The sequence below is a fragment of the Bombina bombina genome, unplaced genomic scaffold (genome assembly GCF_027579735.1).
Source record: "Bombina bombina isolate aBomBom1 unplaced genomic scaffold, aBomBom1.pri scaffold_1012, whole genome shotgun sequence".
In the NCBI taxonomy this organism is placed as follows: Eukaryota; Metazoa; Chordata; class Amphibia; order Anura; family Bombinatoridae; genus Bombina; species Bombina bombina.
The window spans coordinates 77472-105415 of NW_026511225.1; the positions used below are offsets into that span (position 1 = coordinate 77472).

The window sequence follows — 27944 nt, forward strand, 5'->3', positions numbered from 1 at the left end:
CTTTCTTTATCTGGTTTGTTGACAACCTTGACAGATGAAATCTCCCTCTTGGGGGAGATAATTTGAAGTCTAGAAGGTATCCCTGAGATATGATCTCTAGTGCCCAGGGATCCTGAACATCTCTTGCCCAGGCCTGGGCGAAGAGAGAGAGTCTGCCCCCTACTAGATCCGGTCCCGGATCGGGGGCTCTCGGTTCATGCTGTCTTTGGGGCAGCAGCAGGTTTCCTGGCCTGCTTGTTTTTGTTCCAGGACTGGTTAGGCTTCCAGCCTTGCCTGTAACGAGCAACAGCTCCTTCCTGTTTTGGTGCAGTGGAGGTTGATGCTGTTCCTGTCTTGAAATTCCGAAAGGGACGAAAATTAGACTGTCTAGCCTTAGCTTTGGCCTTGTCTTGAGGTAGGGCGTGGCCCTTACCTCCCGTAATGTCAGCGATAATTTCTTTCAAACCGGGCCCGAATAAGGACTGCCCCTTGAAAGGTATATTAAGTAATTTGGACTTAGAAGTAACATCAGCTGACCAGGATTTTAGCCACAGTGCCCTGCGTGCCTGTATGGCGAATCCTGAGTTCTTAGCCGTAAGTTTGGTTAAATGTACTACGGCCTCCGAAATGAAAGAATTAGCTAGTTTAAGGACTCTAAGCCTGTCCGTAATGTCGTCTAGCGTAGAGGAACTAAGGTTCTCTTCAAGCGACTCAATCCAAAATGCTGCCGCAGCCGTAATCGGCGCGATACATGCAAGGGGTTGTAATATAAAACCTTGTTGAACAAACATTTTCTTAAGGTAACCCTCTAATTTTTTATCCATTGGATCTGAGAAAGCACAGCTATCCTCCACCGGGATAGTGGTACGCTTAGCTAAAGTAGAAACTGCTCCCTCCACCTTGGGGACCGTTTGCCATAAGTCCCGAGTGGTGGCGTCTATTGGAAACATCTTTCTAAATATTGGAGGGGGTGAGAACGGCACACCGGGTCTATCCCACTCCTTAGTAACAATTTCAGTTAGTCTCTAAGGTATAGGAAAAACGTCAGTACTCGCCGGTACCGCAAAGTATTTATCCAACCTACACAGTTTCTCTGGTATTGCAACGGTGTTACAATCGTTGAGAGCTGCTAAGACCTCCCCTAGTAGTACACGGAGGTTTTCCAATTTAAATTTAAAATTTGAAATATCTGAGTCCAATCTGTTTGGATCAGAACCGTCACCCACAGAATGAAGCTCTCCGTCCTCATGCTCTGCGAGCTGTGACGCAGTATCAGACATGGCCCTAGCATTGTCAGCGCACTCTGTTCTCACCCCAGAGTGATCACGCTTGCCTCTTAGTTCTGGTAATTTAGACAAAACTTCAGTCATAACAGTAGCCATATCTTGTAATGTTATCTGTAATGGCCGCCCAGATGTACTAGGCGCCAAAATATCACGCACCTCCCGGGCGGGAGATGCAGGTACTGTCGCGTGAGGCGAGTTAGTCGGCATAACTCTCCCCTCGCTGTTTGGTGAAATTTGTTCACATTGTACAGATTGACTTTTATTTAAAGTAGCATCAATACAGTTAGTACATAAATTTCTATTGGGCTCCACCTTGGCATTGGAACAAATGACACAGATATCTTCCTCTGAGTCAGACATGTTTAACACACTAGCAAAAAAACTTACAACTTGGTTATAATCTTTTTTAGCAAAAAAACGCACTGTGCCTCAAAGAGGTACTAACGATTAAATGACAGTTGAAATAATGAACTGAAAAACAGTTATAGCATCAAACTTTAAAACAACACGACTTTTAGCAAAGGTTTGTTCCCATTAGCAAAAAACAACACTAATTAAATTTGTACATAAGAAAACAAAACAACGTTTTTTATTCACAGTCACTATAAGAATTCTCACAGCTCTGCTGAGAGAATTTACCTCCCTTCAAAGAAGTTTGAAGACCCCTGAGATCTGTCAGAGATGAACCGGATCATGCAGGAAATATAAAAGTAGCTGACTGGAATTTTTTGATGCGTAGCAAAGAGCGCCAAAAACGGCCCCTCCCTCTCCCACACAGCAGTGAAGAGAAACGAAACTGTCACAATTAAAGCAAAAAACTGCCAAGTGGAAAATAATGCCCAAATATTTATTCACACAGTACCTCAGCAATGTAAACGATTCTACATTCCAGCAAAAACGTTTAACATGAGAATAGTTATTAAAAGGATTAGTGACCTTTAACACAGTAGTTCCGGTGAAATACCATCCCCAGAATACTGAAGTGTATACATACATGTCATTTTAACGGTATGGCAGGCTTTTCTCATCAATTCCATTCAGAAAATAAAAACTGCCACATACCTCAATGCAGATTCATCTGCCCGCTGTCCCCTGATCTGAAGCCTTTACCTCCCTCAGATGGTCGAGAACAGCAATATGATCTTAACGACTCCGGTTAAAATCATAGTAAAAAATCTCTGTCAGATTCTTCCTCAAACTCTGCCAGAGAAGTAATAACACGCTCCGGTGCTATTTTAAAATAACAAACTTTTGATTGAAGTCATAAAAACTAAGTATAATCACCATAGTCCTCTCACACATCCTATCTAGTCGTTGGGTGCAAGAGAATGACTGGGACTGACGTAGAGGGGAGGAGCTATATGCAGCTCTGCTGGGTGAATCCTCTTGCATTTCCTGTTGGGGAGGAGTTATATCCCAGAAGTAATGATGACCCGTGGACTGATCACACATAACAGAAGAAATAATGGTATCATTATTTTCTTATGATGATTTTAATGTTTTAAACACACACCTCTGGTCTACATGCGTTAAATCTTGCCTACTTGACCTTCTGGAAGGGAGCTGATCACCACTGTGCAGTGAGCTGGAGCACTGAGAGTTTCCAGAACGCGCCTAACAGCACAACAGAGTGCTGCTGCATATTGTGAGTGAACAATTTGTAGGCTAAGCTGCCGGGACATAAAGAACGTAACACATCGGTGTCGTATGGTTGCGGAAATAAGTAACCAATAAGAACAAAGTTTGATGGTTTAAAAGTCCTGCTATTTCTTTAATCCGGAGCTTGACAAAGGCCCAGAATGGGCTGAAACGCGTTGCTCCGCCCACTATCCGGTATTCAGCTGATCTTGACCGGCTTCCGTTGTTTGTTTCGCTGGATCTCTAGAGCGAGTTGGTTTACCTGGCACTGATCCTGAAATCAAAGAGGCATCCTCGGTAACACTACGGCTCGCACAGGGAATCCACTGTCAATTTGTTCAAACCCCAGAGAACCATTACAGTGTAAGTAAAAGTGTACACATTATATGTTGCTCTCCTGTTTTTGATTTGGGATTATTCTCATTCCAGCTCCTCCTGACGCCAAGGGAAACCCGCTGCTGATTTGGATTCCCAATTGACTTTAAACCGGATCATCCTATTCTACTGCATTTGTGATTGCGAATGTTTTTATGTTTAATTATTGATTTAATTTTTTTCATTTCCATTTTTACTTGCTAAAGATTGTTGGATACTGTGCACATATATAGCATTTAATACGCCCGATCAGCGTATTTATTTGCTGTTTCAACTATTTGATGTTTTTTACTGTCTGTGTTTAATATTATATTATTTTATGTAATAAACAATCGTTTTTTTTTATTAAAAGCTATAGTTGTTTTTTTGGGCCAATCAAATATTTTAGTGCCACTGTTGCTTCTACATCTGTCATATATTATACGAGTTACTATCATTCAGTTGGGGTTATTCAGCTTGTTTTTTGTTACTAATTTAAGCTGTATTCACAGCGCTGTGGGTTTAAGTGTCCTTTTCTTCATTGATTGGGATCTTATTGTTTTATTTTGTATATTGTTTGGAGATTGGGGAATCTCCTTTTCCCACTGGCTTATTAGTATTCTTTTTTTCAGCACAGAGTAACATAAATTTGCAAATTGTGAGTACCCTGTTTGCATATTACACTGCACTGTTTATTTCAAAACTTACATGCACATGAAGCGCCCTCTGCTTTGTTCATCTAGGATGTCCCTTTAAGCATTTTATATTACAATCTCAACATGTTTAGTGCCCCTTTAAGCATGCCCTTCTTAAAAGGGACAGGAAACCCCATAATTTTCTTTTTTGATTTGGATAGAACATACAATTTCAAACAACTTTCAAATTTACTTCTATCATCAAATTTGCTTCGTTCTCTTGTTATCCTTTGCCGGAGGAACAACATTGCACTGCTGGCAGCTAGCTGAACACATCTAGTTAGCCAATCAGAAGAGACAAATGTGTGCAGGCACCAATCACCAGCTAGCTCCCACTAGTGTAGCATATGTGCATATTCTTTTTCAACAAGAGATACCAAGAGAACGACGCACTTTTGAAAATAGAAATTAATTTTAACGTGTCTTAAAATGGCATGCTCTATCTGAATCATGCAAGTTTAATTGTGAGTTTTCTATCCATTTAAATATAATTTCCTAGATATTTCATACAAAAACTTTATATGCCCTATAGGTCAGTCTATGGCTAGGGCAGTGATCAATAAGGTAGTTTCCAACTCTTTTTTTCCATAACAAATTTTATCTCCTGTTTGTACTTACTTTGGAACCCCTAGCCTCTCATATCTAAAGTAATAAGGATATTAATGATATTTAGCATTATTCACATAAGACATGCTGGTGACCCGTATCTCTCCACCTTCATAATTCAAAAGGAATTTACTGACTATTGTTTTAGTACTAATTTCTCAGTTAACTTCAACAAGTCTGAAATATTGAATATCTCTCTCAATGATATCCAAGATCTCTCACATGGTTCCATATAAACTTCCCAGTCATTCATACTCCTATTTCTCCAAACACCCAGAAACTGTGTTTAGCTAATTATAAAAAATGACTAATAATCCTGACAATCCTCCGTTGCTAGAGATAAACTTCTCAAAGAACATTTTATTTTGTTCCACCTCAGACCTCTGTTGGAGGGGTTGTGGACAGATTCAATGTTACATATCTGGTGGTCATGCCCACAAATACAACATTTTGCATCTGATCATTCACTAATAATACATTATACAGAGAAATCTCCAATGAGCCCACAATTTTACTTCTTTAGGTCTCTCCTAACTTGACATGTAGACTTAAAGGGACAGTCTAGTCAAAATTAAACTTTCATGATTCAGATAGGGCATGCAATTTAAACAACTTTCCAATTTACTTCTATTATCTAATTTGCTCAATTCTTTAGATATCCTTTGTGTGTGAGCCAATCACACAAGGCCTCTATGAGCAGCAACCAATCAGCAGCTACTGAGCATATCTAGATATGCTTTTCAGCAAGTGATATCAAGAAAATGAAGCAAATTACATAATAGAAGTAAATTAGAAAGTGGTTTAAAATGACATGTTCTTTCTAAATCACGAAAGAAAAAAATTGGGTTTCATGTCCCTTTAAAGGTTTTCAATTTACTTCTATTATGAAATGTGCTTCTTTCTCATGATATTCTGTGTTGAAGAGATACCTAGGTAGGCATCTGAGGAACTACATGGCAACACATAGTGCTACCATCTAATACTCTTGCAAATGGAAAACATTCTTGAAAAACTGCTGCTATATAATGCTCCTAAGAATATGTTCCTGCTTTTCAACAAAAAGATACAGAGAGAATGAAGAAAAATGATAATAGAAATAAAATAAAAAGTGGTTTCATAATTCAGACAGAGCATGCAATTTTAAAGGAAAATTTTGGGTTTCATGTCCCTTTAAACTGAAACTCTTTCACATAGGTATCAACAGTGCCAAACCATTTATCCCTCTCTTTTAATCACCAAATAAGTCTACCTATTAAATTATTACATTTACATTATTGCTTTGCATAAACTTTGGAATGAATCCTTATCATCCACATAGCTTTTGCCTTGTCTCTGCTTTTGAGTGTAATCAATATTAATTTAGTTTATATATGTATAGCTGTATACTGTATCACCGTTTATAACTGACATTGTATGCCCTATGGGGAAATATCTAAACGTGGTATGTTTATCTTCCTTTGCTGTGACACCAACATCTGTTTCCAATAATGTTCTTTTATCTTTGTATATTTCGTTTTTTTAGTTCTTTTGAAAGTATATATAAATAGTGTTCTCCGTTTAAATGTGTTTATCTTCAAGAAAACCTTTTATTTCCACATGGAAGATCCTATTGGTGAAATATTTACTTGCAAGACTATAAAGATTATGAATATACATGCATCTTTGACACTTACCATCCCATTGAAGACGATATCTGGCCAACTCCTCCAGGAGGGATTGAGTAAAAGGTAGGGATATCTGTTGTCTGAGAGGGCCGGTGCACACCTAAATAAATGACAAGAAGGTTTAAAGAAGTCACTTTCTATGTCAACATTAAGAGAAGGACAAACAATAGACTCAGTGACACTACATGACTAACAGAGGGACATAATACATTTTATTAATATTAGTTGTAGTAGTGTTTGTTCTTGTAGCAATATCATTTTCAAAGTATTATTTTAATTTTTGTGTTTTAAAATTCATGAAGTTATTTTTATGCTAGAAAATAATATTGAACTTACATAGCGATTTAAAAGTAAAAAACACCATAGTGTTACTAATTTTATTGAGTATTTCAGTATTTCCTCTGAGTAATCTCCCCTAAGTGAAGTCAACTCCCCACAAGGAGGCTGGGGTCTCTACAGAAAGCATATATAGCTTGAAGTAATTAATCTTCTAGAGCAACAAGAGCTTACTATTTAGTAAATGATAGATACATATTAAGTCAGTTTCTTGCCCATGCTCCTAAAAGGCAGAATGCAACTTAAGTTTTCATCATGCCAGCTTCCTCATGTACCTGAGGGTAGTGGCTACATAGACTTACTTGTTTTCTTGCAAAATTTTCACTTAGTAAGTTGTTTGTGTTTTTTTTGTTTGTTTTTTAGCACAGCCTGTTTTTTTTGTTTTATAGCACAGCCTGTTTTTTTTATGTTTACTTTGATTTAACATATCATTTTTAATAATGGAGCACTGTTTCATATCCCTTTTAAGAAAACTACTTAATCTTTGTCAAGCATATGGAAATATTTGATCATACCAGAAATGTTCTGTCTGGGTCAAAATTGCAGTGCTCTATAACATAACATAATACCTTCACCATGCATTAGATTAAAAAGGTCAATCTTTACATGTATAATAAAACTACACTATTTAATAAAAAAATAAAAAAAAAGTCAAATTCACAGCTGCTTCTTTCCTTCTTGTCCAACCAATATCGAGGTAGGACTTGTTCCAGTTTTTGTGATTCTATAGACCTTCACTCTTTGGTAACTGCCTTTAGTCTGCACTATTTAATATTCAAAGTAGCGGATACTAATTTTCTAATTAAAAATCAATTAACAACCCTTCTTTGGGAAACACACAATGCTTATTGTCACAGACAGGGGTGTACCACTATACCACCTGTGCCCAACAGACTGTCAGACACAGGGGCATAGGATTAATTAATCCCAACCACTATAACTAGTGTACAACACAGGATTAACTTAACCCACTCACGACAGTCAATTTACTACAGGCAGGGCTAAATATCCATCTCTGCCACCAGCTTGCCACAGACAGAGCTCCTTGATAATCTTTAACAGGGAGAGCCCTATCCCAAATTCTTCCCATGGGATAAGAGCCAACCCCCATTAATCCCCAAAATCCTGCCTACACTTCCCCAAAAATGAACATTCACTGCTATCACCCAAAAAACGTATTATTATTCGGGTCCTTTTGGCTACCCCTAAATTACAGTTGCATTAACACCTAAAGAAGCCTGGCCACCATCCAAGTAATCCTAATGGTGGCATACCAGTGGAGCAGTTTAATTGTTTCAAGAGAAACTGCTCCACTGAAGTTGCTTTTGAAAGACAGGCAGAGGAATTGGCTCTCCATTTCACAAAAATCATAAATTATGCTTACCAGATAATTTCCTTTCCTTCTGTACAGGGAGAGTCCACAGCTGCATTCAATACTTGTGGGAATACTGAACCTGGCCACCAGGAGGAGGCAAAGACCATCCAGCCAAAGGCTTAAATACCTCCCCCACTTCCCTCACCCCCCAGTTATTCTGCCGAGGGAACCAGGAACAGTAACAGAAATATCAGGGTGAAAAAAGGTGCCAGAAGAACAAGATAAAATGTAGGGCCGCCCAAAGAAGAACATGGGCGGGAGCTGTGGAATCTCCCTGTACAGAAGGAAAGGAAATTATCTGGTAAGCATAGTTTATGTTTTCCTTCTTAATATAGGGAGAGTCCACAGTTGCATTCATTACTTGTGGTAAAATTATACCCAAGCTACAGGACACTGAATGCTAATGGGAGGGCAAAAAGAGAGGCGGCCCCCATCTGAGGGCACCACAGCCTGCAAACCCTTTCTCCCAAAGGCTGCTTCACAGAAGCCAAAAAACTCATTAAATTTTTGAAATGAATGTAAGGAAGGCCAAATAGTCCGTCCACCAAAAAGAACCCTAGAAGACCTCATCTTAGAGGCCCAAGAGGACGCCACTGATTGAAAAGACTGAGTCTTAAACCTCCGAGGAGGCTAGCGTCCCGCTGAGTCATGACCCAAGTGGGAGATACTCCTCAACTAAAAAGATAAGGAAGACTAAGAGCCCTCTGACCCTTATGCTTCTCAGATAGATAATAAACAGAGAAAACTGTCTATTCTTACATAGCCGGAAGATAGATCCTTAAGGCACTACTCCATATCAAGTAGAAAACTTTGCTTTGCGAAGAAGGAATAGGAGATAAAAATGCACCCAAAACTTCAGCTGAAAATATGAAATGACACAACCTTAGGAAAAATCCTAATTGAGTCCGCAGAACAGCCTACTATCGTGGAACACCCAAAAAGGAGGGACGCAAAGCAAGGCCGTAACTCAGGGACTTCTGCTCGCAGAAGTAAGAAAAGGCATAGAAGCACTCTAAGATAACGACCTAGAGACAACATCATGCATAGGTACAAAGGTAGCCATATGCAAGACTATAAGAGTAAAGTCCAAACCCCAAGAAGGAGCATCCGAACTACACACCTGCCTGACCACAGTCAAAGATCTGGTAAAAAAAACTGTACGTCCAGAAACTCAACAAACCTCTGGAGCCAGACAAAAAAAAAAAATCAGACAGGGCCAACACTGTCCCAACAAGGAACTTAGCTAAGAGGCCCTCTTCCAGATCATCCTGGAGGAAAGAAAAAGAGTCCTGGCAGGCCCAATAGAGTGCCAGGACAAACCACATACTTCCCGGCCGAAGGGGTCCTCCACATCTGAGATAGATGACAAGGGACCAGCTAGGCACTTAAAGAAGAGGACCCTAACCTCTCAGAAAAAACTGTCTCAGCAGCTAACACTAAGAGACATCTCTCAACCTATTGCAGAGAACAAATAATAAAGGAAGTAAAGAGAGACCCTATTCCAGCAGATCCCTGCAACAAGGACAAACTTCATGGAGGCCAAACCACAAACTCGCCTCAACGGAGTAGTCAGAATCACTGACGCCTACCCCTGCTAGATTTGAGCCACCACTCAAGGCAAGAGTGATATGGCAGAAAAAGGAAAAAAGGTAATGAACCTCCAAGGCACTGCTAATGTATGCATTAGCTCTTCCTGAAGATCCTGAACCACAACCCATAATGGGTAGACTGGAATAAAGATGGACGTCCAAAGATTATCCTTTGGTGTCCCCTTCCAGTTGCAATTTAGATAACAAATAAATATCTCTAGATAAAATCCGTCCCAAAGAGGGTCCCTGATGGCAAGCCGCAGTGGGCCTCTGCCCACCACCAAACTAAAAATGCTAGCCCCTAACGCTAGGGAGACTCTCGATCTCCAAAGGAGATCCAAGCCAGCAAAAGAAAGACCGACTAGATCCCTACAAAGGGAAAAACCCAGTAGACTAAAACCTTAGAGCAGAAAGGATTTGCCTGAAAATCCAATATATCAATTGGAGGAAAACCTCCGGAGATCCTGGCCCCTTTAGGCACGCCCTCACCAACCTGACAGGCTGCGACCGAAATCTAAACTTCCCCTGGAGAGAAGAAAAATGTCCCACAAGATAGGGAGGTCTTGACAAAGACATGAGAGAACTATTCTCTCAAGCAGTAGTCCAAGAAAATCTGCAAAGACAGATTCAAAACATATCCACTGCAATGCCTCAATCTACACCGAACCTCGAATGGGATGAGGCCTGGCAAAAAGAATGAAGTCCAAAAAGGACCCCAAGACAAGTTCTCACACCCCCAAACACAGAGCTAGCGATGGACTGAAGCAGGTCTAAAAGGCACGACCTGAAGAGGCTAACCTTAAGGTAAAGTCTACCTAGCTAGTTAGGCTTAACTAATATCCAGGGATCCAACCTGGTGCCTTCACCAGAGAAACTCTGGTCTAGATCCATCTCTGAGGATCGAAAAAGACAGAAAAAGTCCCTAAAAGTCTTCTATCAGACAATACTATCGTAAATCAACCAGCATTGTCAAGCCACGGGAGCTATCTGTTACTGTAATCAGGTCACTGTCCAATAAACCCCAGATCCCAAACAGAAAACTTAGGATCATAAACGAGATTACTGGGAGAGACGGTCTAAAGGAACCGGATAATATCCCCAGAGAAAGATATAACTGACATATATGTCAGTGCAATTCGAGGACTAAACCAAAAATTCTTAAATTCCAGCTTCTGCTAGAAGATTGCGAACAATCCATGACGTAAATCTGACTCGAAAATGTTGAGGGAACCATCACCTCGAACTGAATCGAGACGCTTCCATAGGAAGCCTCCAGAAATAGACAACCAAAGTCGTCAGCTTCTAACATCCCATATCTTCCGAAAAAGAGTTTCTACAACAACCAAGAGCTCTTAAACAAAAAAAACTCCACTTATATTGGAATATAGTGCGTTGTGTTTCTGAATATCTACATGAAGATTTTTATATGCCAGATATTCAGAAAGAATATATATTGAAGCTAATTGGATATATATTAAAACATAACTATTTTAAATATCAAGATAATTATTATATACAGACCAAGGGTACTGCCATGGGGACCAGGTTCGCTCCCAGCTTCGCTAATTTGGTAATGGGTTGTTTTGAAGATATTTATATCAACGGTGGAAGCTGGGATGAGAACCTGGTCTTCTATGGTAGATACATAGATGATCTAATCATCATTTGGAATGGGTCATTGGATTCAGCTAGAGAATTTGCTTTTAAACTTGATACTAATGATTTTGGTCTAACCTTCACTCACAAAATACATTTGGAAGAAATTGAATATCTTGATATAGTGCTCACTTGGGATATAAATAATAGGGTTCAATCCAAAACCTTCTTTAAATTAGTAGATAGCAATAACTTTTTAGACTATCAAAGTAACCATCTAAAGAGTTGGAAGGAAAATATTCCATTTAGTCAGTTTAGACGGATTAGGCGTAATTGCACATTATTAGAGACATATGATGAGCAATCCCTTATCTTAAAAAATAGATTTCTTGAAAAAGGGTACCCTCCAATGCTCTTAGAAGAAGGTTACCGAAGGGCAAGAAAACTAAATAGAAATGAAATTCTTAATCCGCTACCTTATAATGGGTTAAATAGATGTAATAGTAACAAAAAGCAGACTACATTTATTACTAACTATAACTCCAACTATAAAGCCATTACAAAAATAATTAAGAAACACTGGTACCTTCTTAAAAAAGCTCCGATTTTAAAAGGGATTTTGGATGATTCCCCTAACATTACATTTCGGAGAGCCCCAACCATTAAACAGAAAATTGCCCCCAGCAAAATCATAATGTCCAAAAGAACATCAGGAATAGGAGGTCTGTCCAACAATAGACACCAACAAAAAGGAGCTTTTAAATGTAGAATTAAAAGATGCAACATGTGTAAATATGTCACGCATGGGGCAACTAGTGTCACTTCTTCTATCACAGGATGTACATATGAACTTAAGGATAGATTAGATTGTAGCTCTAATTATGTCATATACCTATTAACCTGTAAATGTGGGATGCCTGGGAACACCAGGTGCATTAGACTTAAAATATGTATGTATGTGTATATATTTATGTGTATATGTATGGATATATATGTAGATATGGGTGTATGTGTATGTATATGTGTGTGTGTGTGTGTATATATATATATATATATATATATGTGTATGTGTGTATATATATATATATATATATATATATATATATATATTCAATAAGGCCTGCATAATTTAAAGGGCTCTCTCCTATAGAAAATCTTGCTTATACATATTTGACCAAAGGCTGTTAACATCAATAGGTGCTTTAATAAAACTTTAACTTATTTAGACTAACTGACAACATACTAAGACATTTGGTATGAACACCAAGAATTAGAATATCATGTACTTTTTATATATGTATGTGTGTATATATATTATTATTTATTTATTTATTTTAAAAAGGGTGGGGAACAATTTTTTAATGTTACTATTTTAGAATATCATAATAATATCCTATAACATATGATGCTGACATAGGGTTGCCACCTCGGCCATATTTTCCTGGACACATATGAGTTACACATGCTGCGGGGTATGCAGGGAGGAACATGAATAGTGCTGTCCATGGTCATTATTCATGTGCTGTTTAGGTGCTCAATGCATGTTGCCCTCTGCACACCCTGCAGCATGTGTAACTCATATGTGTCCAGGAAAACATGACTGAGGTGGCAACCTTATGCTGACATGATATCCACCATAAGATAATGTTTGGCTATGGTTGTTGTTTTTTACATCCTTTATTAACCAATTTGTACAGTACTTGTTTGTTTTTTAGTATAATGTGAATTATTTGGAAATGGTTTTAATCATTGTATTCTAACTATGGTCTGATTGAAACAGGTGTGCACTCACACACCTGATGAGGCAGGTTCACTTCATTTAGCATTTATAAGCCAGAGCTCTCAGTCTTTGGATAGAAGCCTGAGGAAACAGACAGAGATCTGAGAAACTAGTTGCTTGTTTATCCATTGTTACGGTCACATTTGTGACATTTTATATTGTATTTTACTGCACCATTAAACTATGGTATTTTAACTCTTTGCTGAGAGCCTGAGCTTGATTGAAATCTACCCTGGAGTGATATGTTGCACTGCCTTGGTCAGTGAACTGGGACACTGTGCCTCTATAAGCACAACAGAGTGCTGCTTTACTTGTGAGTATAAAATCTGTATTCACCTATTTTTACATTTGTCCAAACTATATCACACGAGGAGGCGCCCTTGTCTTTGTGATTTTCTTTGCACAGAGAGAGACTTTTTATATTCAAACTTTTTGAGTCACCAGCTCCTACTGAACATGTGCAAGAATAAGCGTGTATGCATTTGTAAATGGCTTATTGCTGTCACATGGTACATGTATGCATTTGTAATTGGCTGATGGCTGTCACATGGTACAGGGGGAGTGGAAATAGACATAACTTTTAAAATTGTCAGAAAAAAAAATCCACTACTCATTTGAAGTTCAGATTAAGTGCTATTGTATTGTCTTGTTATCTTGCATTTGTTGATTATGCAAATCTACTGTGTTAACTGGTCCTTTAAGCCTTTGGCTGGGGTGTCTTTGCCTCCTCCTGGTGGCCAGGTTCAGTATTCCCACAAGTAATGAATGCAGCTGTGGATTCTGCATGTATTAGGAAGGAAAGATGTTATTCTAACAGACAAATCTAGAGGAACATAGAAATGATATTAATAATAAAGACATGGATAGTCCAGTTACAAGACACTTTTTTTTAAATGATCACAATGAAAATCATACTGATCTACAGATAACAGGTATAGAACATATAACTGCCAAAAGAAGGGGAGGAGACTGGGATAGAATCCTCCTCCAACACGAGATCAGATGGATGTATTGGCTAAAAACAGTGGTCTCACTGAAACAATTAAATTTGCATGCTACCTTTAAAAATTGCTGTAAAAAAGTGTAGTAGATGACTATTATACTGAATGTTAAGATGGGGGATACTAAATGCTATGTCTTACTTTGCACTTAGCGTATATAGAATTGTGTGTATAAGTGTAAGTATAGTTTTTATTTAACTATATAGGTATCAAGCAATTTAAGTGAACAGTCTCTTTAAAGAATGAGATGTAAACAGAGGACTGAGTTTACTATAAAAGCAGGTTATGACAAGGGTGCTATCTGATGAGGCCCTGGCCAACCCCTTAGTGGGAGGGCAAAACGCATCATTGTGGTACACTCTGCCTGTCTGATGCACTGCTGAATGGACGGAGGCCCAGTGGAACGCTAATGGAAGCTTCTCTAAGTGCTAGCAGTGGTGATTTGCCGTGGTCTGTGAGGGTGCCGCATGGAAAGACTGCTGCATAGCTGACTAGCTGGTGTTTTGAATGAGTATGGAATCTGGCACACAAGGAAAGTCTATTAATGCTCTGCTGTATATGCCAGCACTGAGCTGTGATCCAAGAGGAGGTCTGAAGATTTGTAAGGACTCTGAGTCAAAACAGCATGCAAGCATTTACTGGGTGAGGTCAATCCTAAGTGCTTTATTCACAGATCTCATACGCGGTAACCTGAGATGTATTTGAATGCACTAAGTTCCTTAGGAGGACTGTAGTTTGTTCTATACCATCACATAACTTTGTTGTCTCTGGTGCGTGCACGCTGCACTAAGAGCTCCAGAGAAACTTTGCTCAGCACATTTTTCGGCTAACATTGTATATCTTAAATGTGTTTAAACTTGTATGCTTTTAGATTGTTTCAATGTTTGTATGTACAGCTATGTGTAATTTGTGATGCTCTAGTAAGCACTAATTAAATACATTTTTTTGCTACAATGCAGCCTTTTGTCACTCTTTAAGCAGTGAAGATTCATATCACAAGCTTTTTGCATTCTTTTTAAAAAGGTATTTCATAGAAAAATAATACTTTGGTAACATTATTCCCGAGCTTAATAGGACATTAAACACTAAATAAATGCTAGATAGAATGATGCATTCAAAGAAAAGATTAGTCTGAGAATAACATATTGATGTATTTTTTAAAGTATCATTGGCTGTTTAAATATTATAAGTGTAAAGTTTTAGTGTCTATAAAACAATGGGTGCTGCTATGTTGTAACTTAAAGGGATACTAAACCCAATTTTTTTCTTTCATGATTCAGATAGAGCATGAGATTTTAAGCACCTTTCTAAATTACTCCTATTATCAATTTTTCTTTGTTCTTGTGCTATCTTGATTTGAAAAAGCAGTACTGTAAGCTTTAGAGCCAGACCATTTTTTGTTCAGCACATGGGTAGCACTTGCTGATTTGTGGCTAAATGTAGCAAACCAATCAGCAGCTCTACCAAGGTGCTGAACTAAAAAATGGGCCGGCTCCTGGCCTTTTATTACTGCTTTTTCAAATCAAGATAACATGAGAACAAAGAAAAATTGAAAATAGGAGTAAATTAGAAAGTTGCTTAAAATTGCATGCTCTATCTGAATCATGAAAGAAAAAAATGTGGGGTTAGTATCCCTTTAAGTTACCTTCTCTGCTGTGACCAATTAGGGACAGTTATGAATAGGTCACTAGAGTGTGCAGTCAATGGCTGAGCAATATAACAGTGTTTTGCACTTCTATTTCTAACAGGAACTGAAAAGCTCACTATTTCAGAATTGAATTACAGGAAAGGGGGACAAAATAATAATGAAAGTATATTGCAGAGGATATATATATATATATATATATATATATATATATATATATATATATATATATATATATATATATATATATATATATATACAGATACAGATACACACACACATACGATTTATCATTCTATATTACTATCTCAAAGTGTTTAATGTCCCTTTAAGGAAGCAGTGAATTCTTTCTAGAAGCCAATCTAGATATGCTTTTCAACAAAGGATACAAAGAGAAAGAAACTTATTAGATAAAAATAAATTGGAAAGTTGTTTAAAATTGCATTCTTTCACTCACCAAAGAAAAAAAATTATGTTTTGTGTCCCTTTAACACAGATACTCTAAACTTACAAACTAAAATGACGACTGTGGGAATTCCCAAATCCTTCGGGTGTTTCTTTTTCTGTAAAGTAGAATTGTGTTACAATGAAACACTACTTTATACCCAGTAGGGGTAGATGGATACTGCCCAGTCTACAGTATCTCACACTGATCTGGTTTGCCTGTTGAATTGGAGATATTGGTTTTAGGGAAACAGACAAACACCCCTGGAACATACAGTGTGCTGCCTACATTAAAAATGGGGTCAAAATATTTTTCATGACTGAACTAGAAATCCTATATACACCATCTTTTAAACTAGGCAAAGTGGGGGATGGTCAGTCCAAACATAAAAGATCAGTCTATGAATATGACACACCTATAATAATAGGGATGACAGAAGGGTACACTTAGAAAATGTCACATTAGAAAGCTTGGAGGAAACGCACCAAGTAGCAGCAAAAAGCACATACAATGTAAATGTATGAAAGCAAATGCAAGAAGTATGACGGGTAAAATGGGGGAGCTGGAGCTCTTAGTTAATTGGAAGTTAATTTAGAGGGTTATACTTTATTTAGGAGGGACAAGAGTAATAAAAGCGGTTGAGGAATTTGTATGTATATTAAACCTGACCTTAAACCTACAAAAAGGGAAGATATGTATGATGATACAGGGGATGTAGAGACCCTGTGGGTTGAAATAAGGAGTGGTGAAACAAATCCTAAAAAAAAAAAATATTAATAGGAACATGATACAAGCCCCCCAACATTAGTGACATGGAGGAAACTCCACCACTAATGCAAATAGGAAAGGCTGCTTATAATAATACAAGTGCTGTATTAAGGGAGATTTTAACTACCCCGACAAAAACTGGGGCAATGAAACTAGTAAAACAGCTAAGGGAGTTATATTTTATTTTTAAATGTTCTTCTCAAAGATAACTTCATGTCACAATTAATAAAGGAGCCAACTAGGAATAAAACTAGGAATCAAACGATACAGATGTATTATCAAACATAGAATTTAAAGAACATTTGGGTAACAGTTATCCTAGCATTGTCACGTTTAAAAACACTCTCCATCAGTAGTGTTATAAGGGTTCAACTAAGACTTTTTTTTAAAATAATTTTTATTGAGGTTTACAAATACAAGTAACATCAAGTTTGCACAATACAAAGGGCATGTCAAACGACAACAGTAAGGCCCAAATCATTTACATATATGTTAGCACATCACAGTACAGATCAAAACCTTAAAATTATGTAAAATTATCTATAAGTCACAGGTTGGCCATTTTTGGACCTTCAGAGTACCTCAGCATAGGTCCAAACTATAGATCACATACTAACCAGTGACCCATGTCTAGATCCACATGCCCAAAGGCCCTCCAGGACCACCATGTCGATATCTCACAGTACAATGTCATTTGTGACTCAGTACAGAAAGCAGAAATTTAAGGTGCAAACTACAAACAAAACCTCTTTTTTATTATAACATTATGTCAAAGAGCCCCTCATAATAATACACAAACAAGCATAGGTGAGGCATACCCCAACTTAAGGATTTGTGACCGCTCTTGGGCCACGGATGTAGAGTAAAAACAGTGGGTAAAAGTTAGGGGAAGTATTAGCAGGTCCAATCTTGGATCTATTCTACACAGAAGAATATATTGAGGTTTACAAATGCACGTAGCATCAAGTTTGCACGATGCAAAAGACATGTCAAATGCCCTTTATGACCTAGTAGCAAAAAGCAAAAATTTAAGGTGCAAACTACAAACTAAACCTCTTTTTCAGTACAACATTATAGCAAGCATATCCAATCTTGGACCTATTTTAGATAAAGTAATATAATAAGAGACATATAGGCCACGAATAGGAATGAAATATACCTCAAATAACTAACAGCAGCCTATTTTAGACCCTGATTGTTGAAAAGGAATTAGAGATACCTGTAGGGGATTATAGCTTCAGGAGCCCTCTAAGGCCCTATTAAAATATAAAGAAATACTCTCTTGTAATATATGTAAGGCATTCGAGTACTATATTCTTAGAGACATGCTATATCATAAGAAATCTTATGGGGTATGGAATAATATTTCACAATAGATATCCTGGGTAACCCCTGCAACCATTAACTAACACGTATTATATAACCCACTCCTATACTAAGATTATATTAGCAGGATATTCTATGGGATTTTGCATATAATATTGAACAGCATGTGTAGAAAAGTAGAAATATGAAACCTTGTTCATTATATATACATACATGTATAAACCTGCATACATACATATACATCATCACAATTAAATGACCCAGCATTAAGAACAACCAGTAGAAGACAAAAGATATTTATATAGCTAAAGTCATGTGCAAACTAAACATATGTGCAGGGTAATAAACTTTAAAACGTCACATTTTATATCGCCTAACTAGGTTAGTAATCCCAATATAGCTAGTACTATTTGTGAAGCTGTATATAGGTTAGCATAACATCAAAGTACCCATTATGGAAAAACAGCACACACATACTGCATTTAAATCTTTTATCCTAATCACTAACCAGTCATCCACCTTGTATAAAGGACACCTATATGTGCATGCTCACCTAAGCATAAATTTATATATATAATTATACGGTTATACAAAGCATTTCCCCAAACATATAGATTTGCAGCCAAACCGGTACAGAGTTTGGGAGTCCAACTAAAGAACTTATAGCGTCCTGGGCCTAAACTTCAGACCTCACGATCTTCATCGAAGTGCCCAAGTCTAAAGTAAAGTCAGGATATTATATCAAGCCCTCCGGTCTAGGGTTTCCACTGTACTCGGAATGTCACCCAATACCAACTTTCACAGGGGTATTAAGATACCAGGAGCCTTCTGTTGATTCGACAAATCCCTGCAAGCACACGTCAATAGCTGAGGTTGTGTAAGCAATACTGCCGCGACCATCTATCTGCAGCTTCTGTCTCCAAGCAGGGCCCTGCATCAGGGAGCCGGCCGATCTCCCCACCGAGCCCTCACAAGTGACGCCAGTCTGGCGATCCTCTCCGCACTCGGTATCAGCTGTTTCTGCCACGTCCGTTAGAGGACCTTCCGCTCCACACTCTTCTAGGTCTGGGTTAGGGTGGACTTCTTGAGACAGGCTTTGCAGCACCTCTGTGCTCTCCTCCTCGATCTCGGGCTTCTCCCGATCTGAGCGCCACATGCCCAATGTGTAATTGGCAATCTCCCAATTATCACCATGCTGCGGTGCAGAAATAGTTGCAATGCGATCAATCCTCTCGCATATCTGACTTTCTCGCTCTTTCAATAGAGCCTGTATTAGGGTAAGTATTTCCTTCATATCGTAGCAAAAAGATTAAGAGAACTTCACATATTCTCTCTATACCTGGTGTCCCAGGGGGGGTGTTGAGTACCTTCTCTAAAAGAGCCGCCAAGGTTCCCAACGGTCCAGTCTGAAAGACTTGCAGCATAAAAGTGCAAATATAAGTCCCATTCGATCCAGTAATCTCTCCTCTATAAAAAGGTATGTAATTCAGTGGTGGATGGCTTACACAAATCTTGATTACACGACGGAATGTAATGCCTTAAGCAGAGTCCCCAGTTTTGCGACCATCTTGGGCCAGAGCCCGGACACGCCGCCTCTCAACTAAGACTTTTAATTTTAAGAAAGCAAAATTCAATGATTTAAGGAAATCGTTAAATAACATAAATTGGGATTAAGTATTCTCATAAAAATACAGAGGATAAATGGATAACATTTAAAACTGTGTTAAATAAATATACACTTCAACACATACCATATGGTTATAAAAGTAAAATAAATAAATCCAAGCCAATGTGGCAAAATAAAAATTTGTTAAAAGAAATTAAGAAAAAAAGTAGGGCAGTTAAATTATTCAAAGAAAACAGTACAGACTCAGCATACCAAATATAACAAAGCATGCAAAAAAAAAAAAATTAGTCAAAATTGAAAATGAAAGATTAATTGCAAAGGATTCTAAGTCAAACCCTAAAAGTTTTTTTTTTTAAGTACATGAATGGCAAAAAATGTAAGAAGGGCACTATATGTACATTACAATGTATGAAGGGTAGCATGATTAACAGTGACAGGGAGAAGGCTGAGGTACTAAACCACTTCTTTTCTTCAGTATACATAAGAGAGGAACCAATGGGAGATACTTTAAAATAAACTAGAACATATAAGCCCATAGCATTTATAGTTATCTCTAGAGCAGAGCTTTCCAAACTTTTCATGTTGGTGACACTTTTTAGACCTGCATCATTTTGCGACACAGTAATTCAGTTGTACTAGCAAACAGGAGGTTAAACTAATTTGTTTTAAGAGATACCGACACATACATAAATTATATAATAACGAAATGTATTTACAAGTAACAGTAAGTAAGTATGTGCAAGAATTTAAAAAAGATTTAATAACACCAATAGCTACTTACTATTTTAATGGGATATATGAGGTTGATGGGATGAACACAGTTTCTGAATATTTGGTGGAATATTAGCTAAAGACACTCACATTTCATCATCAAGCATTTTTAAGCTTCCACGTCCTATCCATATATCAAGAGCAGGAGCAGCAATGCACTACTGGGAGCTAGCTGCAAAAAAACCCAAAGCACTGACTTCTGACTTCAGCTCAGCATTTAAGCTGCCGTCCTCAGAGCTCTGCGAGTCCGACTGACTTCTGTCCGCACTGCAAACACACTGCTATCCCACTCACTGACTACACATGCAGTAACAAGCCGATTGAGGAGACTACATGTGCAGTCAGGAGCCAATGTGCCGCCAAAACCGCCAATGGGAATAGTTTCAGTTCTCGCTGAGCTGCGCCAATAGGTTAAGATGATCTGTGACCCACTAGGTATCAATCACGTCAACTACGTGATATGCGTAGCAGGCAGGCGGAAAGTTAAAAGAAATTAGTGCTGAAGCAGGGACACACCTACACACTGCAACCGACACACTAACGTGTCACGACACACGGTTTAGAAAGCACTGCTCTAGAGGATATCAGGAAAAAACTGGATGAAATACACCCAAGGGGTTTACTGGAACTTAGCACTGTTACAGATCTTCAAGCAAAGTACCTTATGAGTTCAAATCAGCATGGTTTTATGAGAAATATATCATGTCACTCTAATCTAATTAGATTATACGAGTACGTAAGTAAAAATATAGACAAAGGGTGAATCCGTTGATGTGATATACTTTGATTTTGCAATCGCGTTTAAAACAGTGCCACATTAGAGAATAATGTACAAAATTAAAGGGACACTGAACCCAATTTTTTTCTTTCATGATTCAGTTAGAGCATGCAATTTTAAACAACTTTCTAATTGACTCCTATTATTAATTTTTCTTCGTTCTCTTGCTATCTTTATTTGAAAAAGAAGACATCTAAGCTATTTTTTTGGTTCAGCACCATGGAAAGCACTTGTTTATTGGTAGGTGAATTTACCCACCAATCAGCAAGAACAACACAGTGTTTTCACCAAAAATGGGCAGGCATCTAAACTTACATTTTTGCATTTCAAATAAAGATACCAATGGAATGAAAAGAATTTGATAATAGGAGTAAATTAGAAAGTTGCTTAAAATAGCATGCTCTATCTTAATCACGATAGAAAAAAAATTGGGTTCAGTGTCCCTTTAAGGGACTGGGTATAGCTGAAAATGTTATATCATGGATAAATAACTGGATAAAAGACAGGGAGCGACATGTAGTAGTAAACGGATCAAAGTCAGATTGGACAAAGGTTAATCAGTGGAGTCCCTCAAAGTTCAATACTGGGCCCTGTTCTATTTGATATTTTTATGACTTGGAGCAAGGATTAAATAGCAACATCTCTATTTTTGCAGATGATAGAAAGTTGTTTAAGGTCATTAGGTCAGTCTAGGATGAAATTGCTTTACAAGGGGATCTACAAAAATTGAAAGAATGAGCAGGGATATGGAAAATTAGATTTCATTCTGGAAAATGCAAGGTTCTACATTTTGAAAGTAAAAATAAGCAGGCAACCTATTATTTAAATGGGACTAGACTAAGCAAAACAGAGGAGGAAAGGGATTTAGGAGCAGTAATAGATTACAAGCTAAAGATGGGCGCACAATGCAGGGCACCGGCTTCTAAGGCTAATAAGATACTAGCATGCATTAAAAGAGGCATTGATGCAAGCGAGGAAAGCATAATTCTGTCACTATATAAATTCCTGGTAAGACCTCACCTTAAAGGGACACTAAACCCAATTTTTTTCTTTCATGATTCAGATAGAGCATGCAATTTTAACTATTATCATTTTTTCTTCATTCTCTTGCTATCTTTATTTAAAAAGCAGGAATGTGATGCATAGGAGCCAGCCCATTTTTGGTTGAGAACCTGGGTTATGCCTGCTTATGGGGGGTAAATGTAAGCCTCCAATAAGCAAGCGCTATCCATGCTGAACTTAAAATGGGCTGGCTGCTAAGATTTACATTCCTGCTTTTAAAATAAAGATAGCAAGAGAACAAAGAAAATTGATAATAGGAGTACATTAGAAAGTTGCTAAAAATTTTATGCTCTATCTGAATCATGAAAGAAAAAATTTGGGTTCAGTGTCCCTTTAAGTATGTAGTGCAGTTCTGGGGACCAATCTAAAAAAAAAAAGACATTGCAGACTTAGAAAAAGTTCAGAGAAGGGCCACAAAAATAAGGGGAATGGAGAATTTAATCTATGAGGAGAGGTTAGCCAAAATGGGTCTGTTTTCTCTAGAAAAAGGCACTTGATAGGTGATATGGTTACTTTATAGAAATATATTCAAGGCCTATATACAGAGATGGTGGAAGCTCTGTTTATTCCAAGAAAATGTTTGTGACAAGCGGTCACAATTTAAGCCTGGAAGAAAGGAGATTTAATCTCCAGCAACGTAAACATTTTTTCACTGTAGGTGCAATCAAATTGTGGAATTCATTACCTAAGGAGGTAGTAAATGCCAGTACCTTAGATGCATTTAAAAATGGTTTAGATACATTTTTGGCTAGAAAGATACATTTTGGGTTCTATGTCTCTTTAAAAGTGCCTTAAAATTATCTGCTCTATCTGAAAAATGAAAATTTAACTTCGACTTTCAGTCCCCTTTATCTTGTTAACATAAGTTTCATGTGTCTAACTTTTTAACATGATCATCATTTTGAATCATGGCTGTGTGTTCTAAATACCAAATTTGTGTAGTTCTGCACAATAATAGTTAAAAACTGTCAAAGATCTAGGTTTGGTCTACGATGGTCTCCCATAGCCTTTACAATGGATAATATTGTACAACTATGGTTGGATGTAGGCACATTCCTGCTCAGTTAGTGGTAGAGTCAAGTATTTTTCTGTTGCATTTCTGTTCTCAGCATGGAATGTTGGTTATTTAAGAAAACATATCATTACATACTGGAAACTCTGTTATTTGGCTAAAGCACATTATGATGCATAACTTAGCTGTAAAAGCAGTGACAATATAGATATGTACTTTTACCAGGAACATATATTTGCTGTTCATATCACTTTAAAGTAATAAGTAATCATTTTCTTCTCACTTCACTCTCAGTTGCTTTCTTTTTAAACTAATCATATTTGAGAAAATTGTCCAATTTTCAGCCATTAGGTTTTAAAGGAATATGAAAGCCATCCCTTTTCTTTCATGATTCATATGGAGTATACAGTTTAAAAAAAAAAATTTCAATTGACTAATTTGATCAACTTGGCTTCATTCTCTAGGTATCCTTTCTTGAAGCAGCAGCAGCAATGCCCTACTGAGAGCTAGCTGAACACATTCGGTGAGCCAATGACAAGAGATATATTTGCTGCCACCAATCAGCAGCTTGTTCCCAGTAGTTCATTGCTGCTCCTTAGCATACTTAGGAATGTGCTTTTAACAAAGAATACCAAGAGAACATAGCAAATTAGAAAACAGAAGAAAATTGAAAGCGGTCTAAAAACATAATTTATGTTTACCTGATAAATTAATTTCTATTATGGTGGTGAGAATTCACAAGCTATAACTTCTGGGAATTCAACTCCGCTTAAATGATAACCTCGCCTCCAAATGTGACTAAACTCCCTGAGCCCTGGACCCCCATATTGTACAGTAAAAGTTAGTCAAAGAATCTGTGCTAGAAATTAAAACAGTACTTATGAGAAATAACCTTATCAATAAATTACAAAAACATTCTGGGATGTGTGCGCACCACTATATATTTGTGTCAAGAACAGTATTGGACTAATTAAAACCACATCATCATTATTTTTCAAAAATAAAAAATCCTTATTTATTAAGAAAACACATTCTTACTTTCTAATACCTGATATATAAACAAGGATCCTGGTAAAAAAATGGTTAAAAAATAATCTTAAAATCTGTTTTAAATGATACTCAGTCATTTAGTTACATGGTATCAAGAGAAACAAGTTTGCAAAAAAAGTTCTTTGTTTAATCTGATTGTTATTTTTTGTCCAATGTTTAGTAGGGCAATCAGATATAGAGTTTTCTTTTTTTTTCTGTATTCCTGAAGTTGTTCGTATCGATCAATGATTTGAATTTAGTAAAATACTTTCTTGTCTTTGTATCCATGTGATGTTTCAACTGTACTTTGCTGCCAGTTTTTCTCTCCCCTCTGTCTCCTGCTAACGTTATAGTGTGTTTTTAGTCCAGCCTTCCAAGCTCGGTGTTCGACCTGCTACTCCGTCCAGCTCTCCAGACAGTGGTTTCTTGCAGCATGGGCTATGAGTACCGCGTCTACTAAGGGACAAATTTCCACAAAAGTTCTTATAATTAACACACAAAGTTTTGCGAATGGCAACCAGTTTCTGATCTTCATTGAGACTTTCTCAAGCCATAATTTCCATAATATTGTCATTTCCTTTCTGAGTTTTTAAAGGGTTTAGACCAAATTATTAACTCTTATCTCTCCAAAATGGTCAGTTAACCAATTTCATTATTGTTGTTAATGAAAAATCTTACATAATGTACCCCAACCCAAGAGACTTGCATCTGTTGGAATTATTGTCCCGGTTGAAAATAAAAAGGACACTCCTTTAGATATAGAATGGAGCTTTGTACACTATGACATGGACGTCTCACTTTGAAATCGAAGAGGATTCTTAGGGAAAAGCTTAAATTATACTTACCTGATAATTTTCTTTTCTTCAGATGGAAAGATTCCACAACTGCATTAATTACTTTTGGGAATTCAGAACCTGGCCACCAGAAGGAGGCAAAGACACCCCAGCCAAAGGCTTAAATACTCCTCCCACTCCCCTCATCCCCCAGTCATTCTGCCGAGGAACAAGGAACAGTAGAAGAAATATCAGGGTGAAAAGGTGCCAGAAGAAAAATAACAGACGCCCCAGAAAAAACACGGACAGGGAGCTGTGGACTCTTTCCATCTGAAGAAAAGAAAATGACCAGGTAAGCATAATTTAAGTTTTTCTTCATAAATGGAAAGAGTCCACAGCTGCATTCATTGCTTTCGGGAAAACAATACCCAAGCTATAGAGGACAATGAATGCTCAAACGGGAGGGTACACAAGGCGGCCCATTCTGAGGGCACCAGGCCTGAAAAACCCTTACCCAGCAAAAACCTGCTCCGGCCGAGAAAATTGGAAGAAAAGGCTCCAAGGACACTGACCCGCAGGAAGTCCACAAGCCTTGCTAGAGACCGCAGAGAGAAACACAGCTGAGTCAGCACGCCTCCAGGAGATACCGTTGTCCTCAACAACACACCCCATACCAGAGAAGGGGATCAACTAACAGAAACTCCCAAATGGGAAAGGATATGAAGGAACAAGCAAGGATTCCCAGAAGACCCTAAAAAGGGTATAAACCATTTCCAAGAAAAGGAAACCACCAAGAACCAAGCCAAGCTCACAGAGACCGAAACCAGTCATGAGAAACAAGGGGAGACAACGCCCAGACCCTAGAATGTACAGAAACCCCAAGGTTAAAACCGGGAATCCAACACAGAGAACTTCTCCTAAAGATAGTGCAACCGTACCCTAAAAGACAACTGAAGACAGAGTCCTCAAGACGCAAGGAAACTCAAAATATTGAAGTCTTCAGAAACCGATATACGTGCAGCAAACCCAGAAAGGCAAACCCCTGGGTCAACAGCACACACTACAGACATACCTGGATGACTCTGAATTAAAATACTTACAGGCAAGTAAAAGCAGCAGAAGATAGGTCACAACACTAACCAACAAACTGCAAAATTTCCACTAAGCAATGAACCCAGCACATGCTTAACCAAAAAGCCGCCAGTCCTACTCCCTTATCTTGAACATGGAGAAAGCACAGAACCTCAAAAAGGCTCACCGTACCACAAAGGACTCAAAGGCGAACAATAGAAGCTTGGCAAAAGCCTGCCAACACACAGACAAGGTGCAAACAGCAGCAACTGATTTCAAACCGCAACCTTCCGCTTGATAGGCAACAAAGTAACCCACAGGCGACTACAGCTGGCTGTCAAGTCTGAAAGACAGGGGAACAGAAAAGACCCCAAACACCAGTCCCCAGAAGAGGAAGTAAAAGGATGGACTCAGCCACCCAAACGGAGCTCGGGTGCCAGCGCAAGAGCTCTAACAATAGGAACTCCAAGAGCACCCCTAGGAGAGGAACAGATAAAATGCAATAGAGCCCTCAGAAGACCCAGCACGACACTCCATGACAGTGTCAAGCATGGATACATCATCTCCCCAGATGAAACAGAACCCCAGAGAGCGGATCGCAGTCATCTAAAGGATAAAACAACACCTGTTCCAACAACCTGCACACAGGACAGGACAACCAACCTCAAGAGAGAGGAAACCCACCCCCATAAGGAGGACAAACTACCCCTCCTCCCCCAAAGGAAAGAGTACGGAAAGGAACAGCGCACAAGCCCATAAGACCTGAAGCCATAGGCTGAGGAAACAAATCCAATGAAATCCTTGGTGTTCATCTATGACGTCTGGATGAACTCCCCAAAAAAGGAGCACACATCAGTCAAAATGCACAGAAAAGCTGTCCAAGATGCTAACAGCTCAACTGTCTAGACCAAAGGTCATAGCCTATGTTCCCTGAAAAAACTGGATCGCACCGAACCAGCCAAAGGATCGTAAGCCTTCCGGCCATCCAGAAGATCCACCACTAAAACTATAGGCCTGAGCCGCAGATCGTTCCAGGGAACATAACCGGACTAACCCGGAGAACGGGAACAAGACTCACTCAGAATCCCAACCCAAAAGGAAGAGAAAAGCCCTCGTAGGAGTCCAACACTCCAAAAGGAGCAAAAGTACGACAGAGACACACGAAGAGCCTAGAGCCCAAAAAGGAGTTAAAACAACACCCAAAGAAAACATTGAGGACAAAGTCACCCGAATAGTGAGTAAATCAAAGGCTACTCTCCATAATCTCCTCAGGAGTACCAGAGTACCGTACCCAAGGAAAAAGAATGCAGAGCATCCTAAACCCTGGCGGAAAAAACCCCTAAGCAAAGCTTGGAGGAGACAACATGGCCCATCGTCCCTGATAGGGAACGACTAAATTCCAGAAGAAGGAAAAAGACACAAGGCCCTCCCATAAGGCGGTCAAGACCGCTAAGGAGCAAGTCCCGAAGTCTCATCTGAAGAAGAGAAACTCAAAAAAAAAATAATCCAAAAATGACAATTCCAAGAGCCCACTTAGGCAAGACCGCCAGAACCAGCGGCAAAGAGGTCCTAAATCCTCCCAACCTCCAACCCACACGGGGAAGGAAACACTCCACCTCCCGACGTAAAGTTGGAATCAATGAGAGAGTCACAGCAGAACTCCATCGAGTCCCAGCCGACCAGCTTGAGAGGCCAATGAAGACTGAACCAATCCCCCATGCCTCACAGACCCTCAGGT

The 27944-nt window shown here is 38.5% G+C and overlaps 1 protein-coding gene across 1 annotated transcript in view; it reads right to left on the bottom strand.

The window, feature by feature from the left end:
* LOC128643654 (transcription factor 7-like) overlaps positions 1-19377 on the bottom strand; it is a 77821-nt gene extending 58444 nt beyond the window's left edge. The window contains exons 1-2 of the mRNA XM_053696481.1: positions 18876-19377; positions 6232-6322 (exon numbers count right to left, since the gene is read on the bottom strand). Of these exons, the coding sequence (XP_053552456.1) occupies positions 6232-6322; positions 18876-19377 (593 nt within the window). The remainder of the gene's footprint in view (positions 1-6231; positions 6323-18875) is intronic.
* Between the last annotated feature and the right edge of the window lie 8567 nt (positions 19378-27944).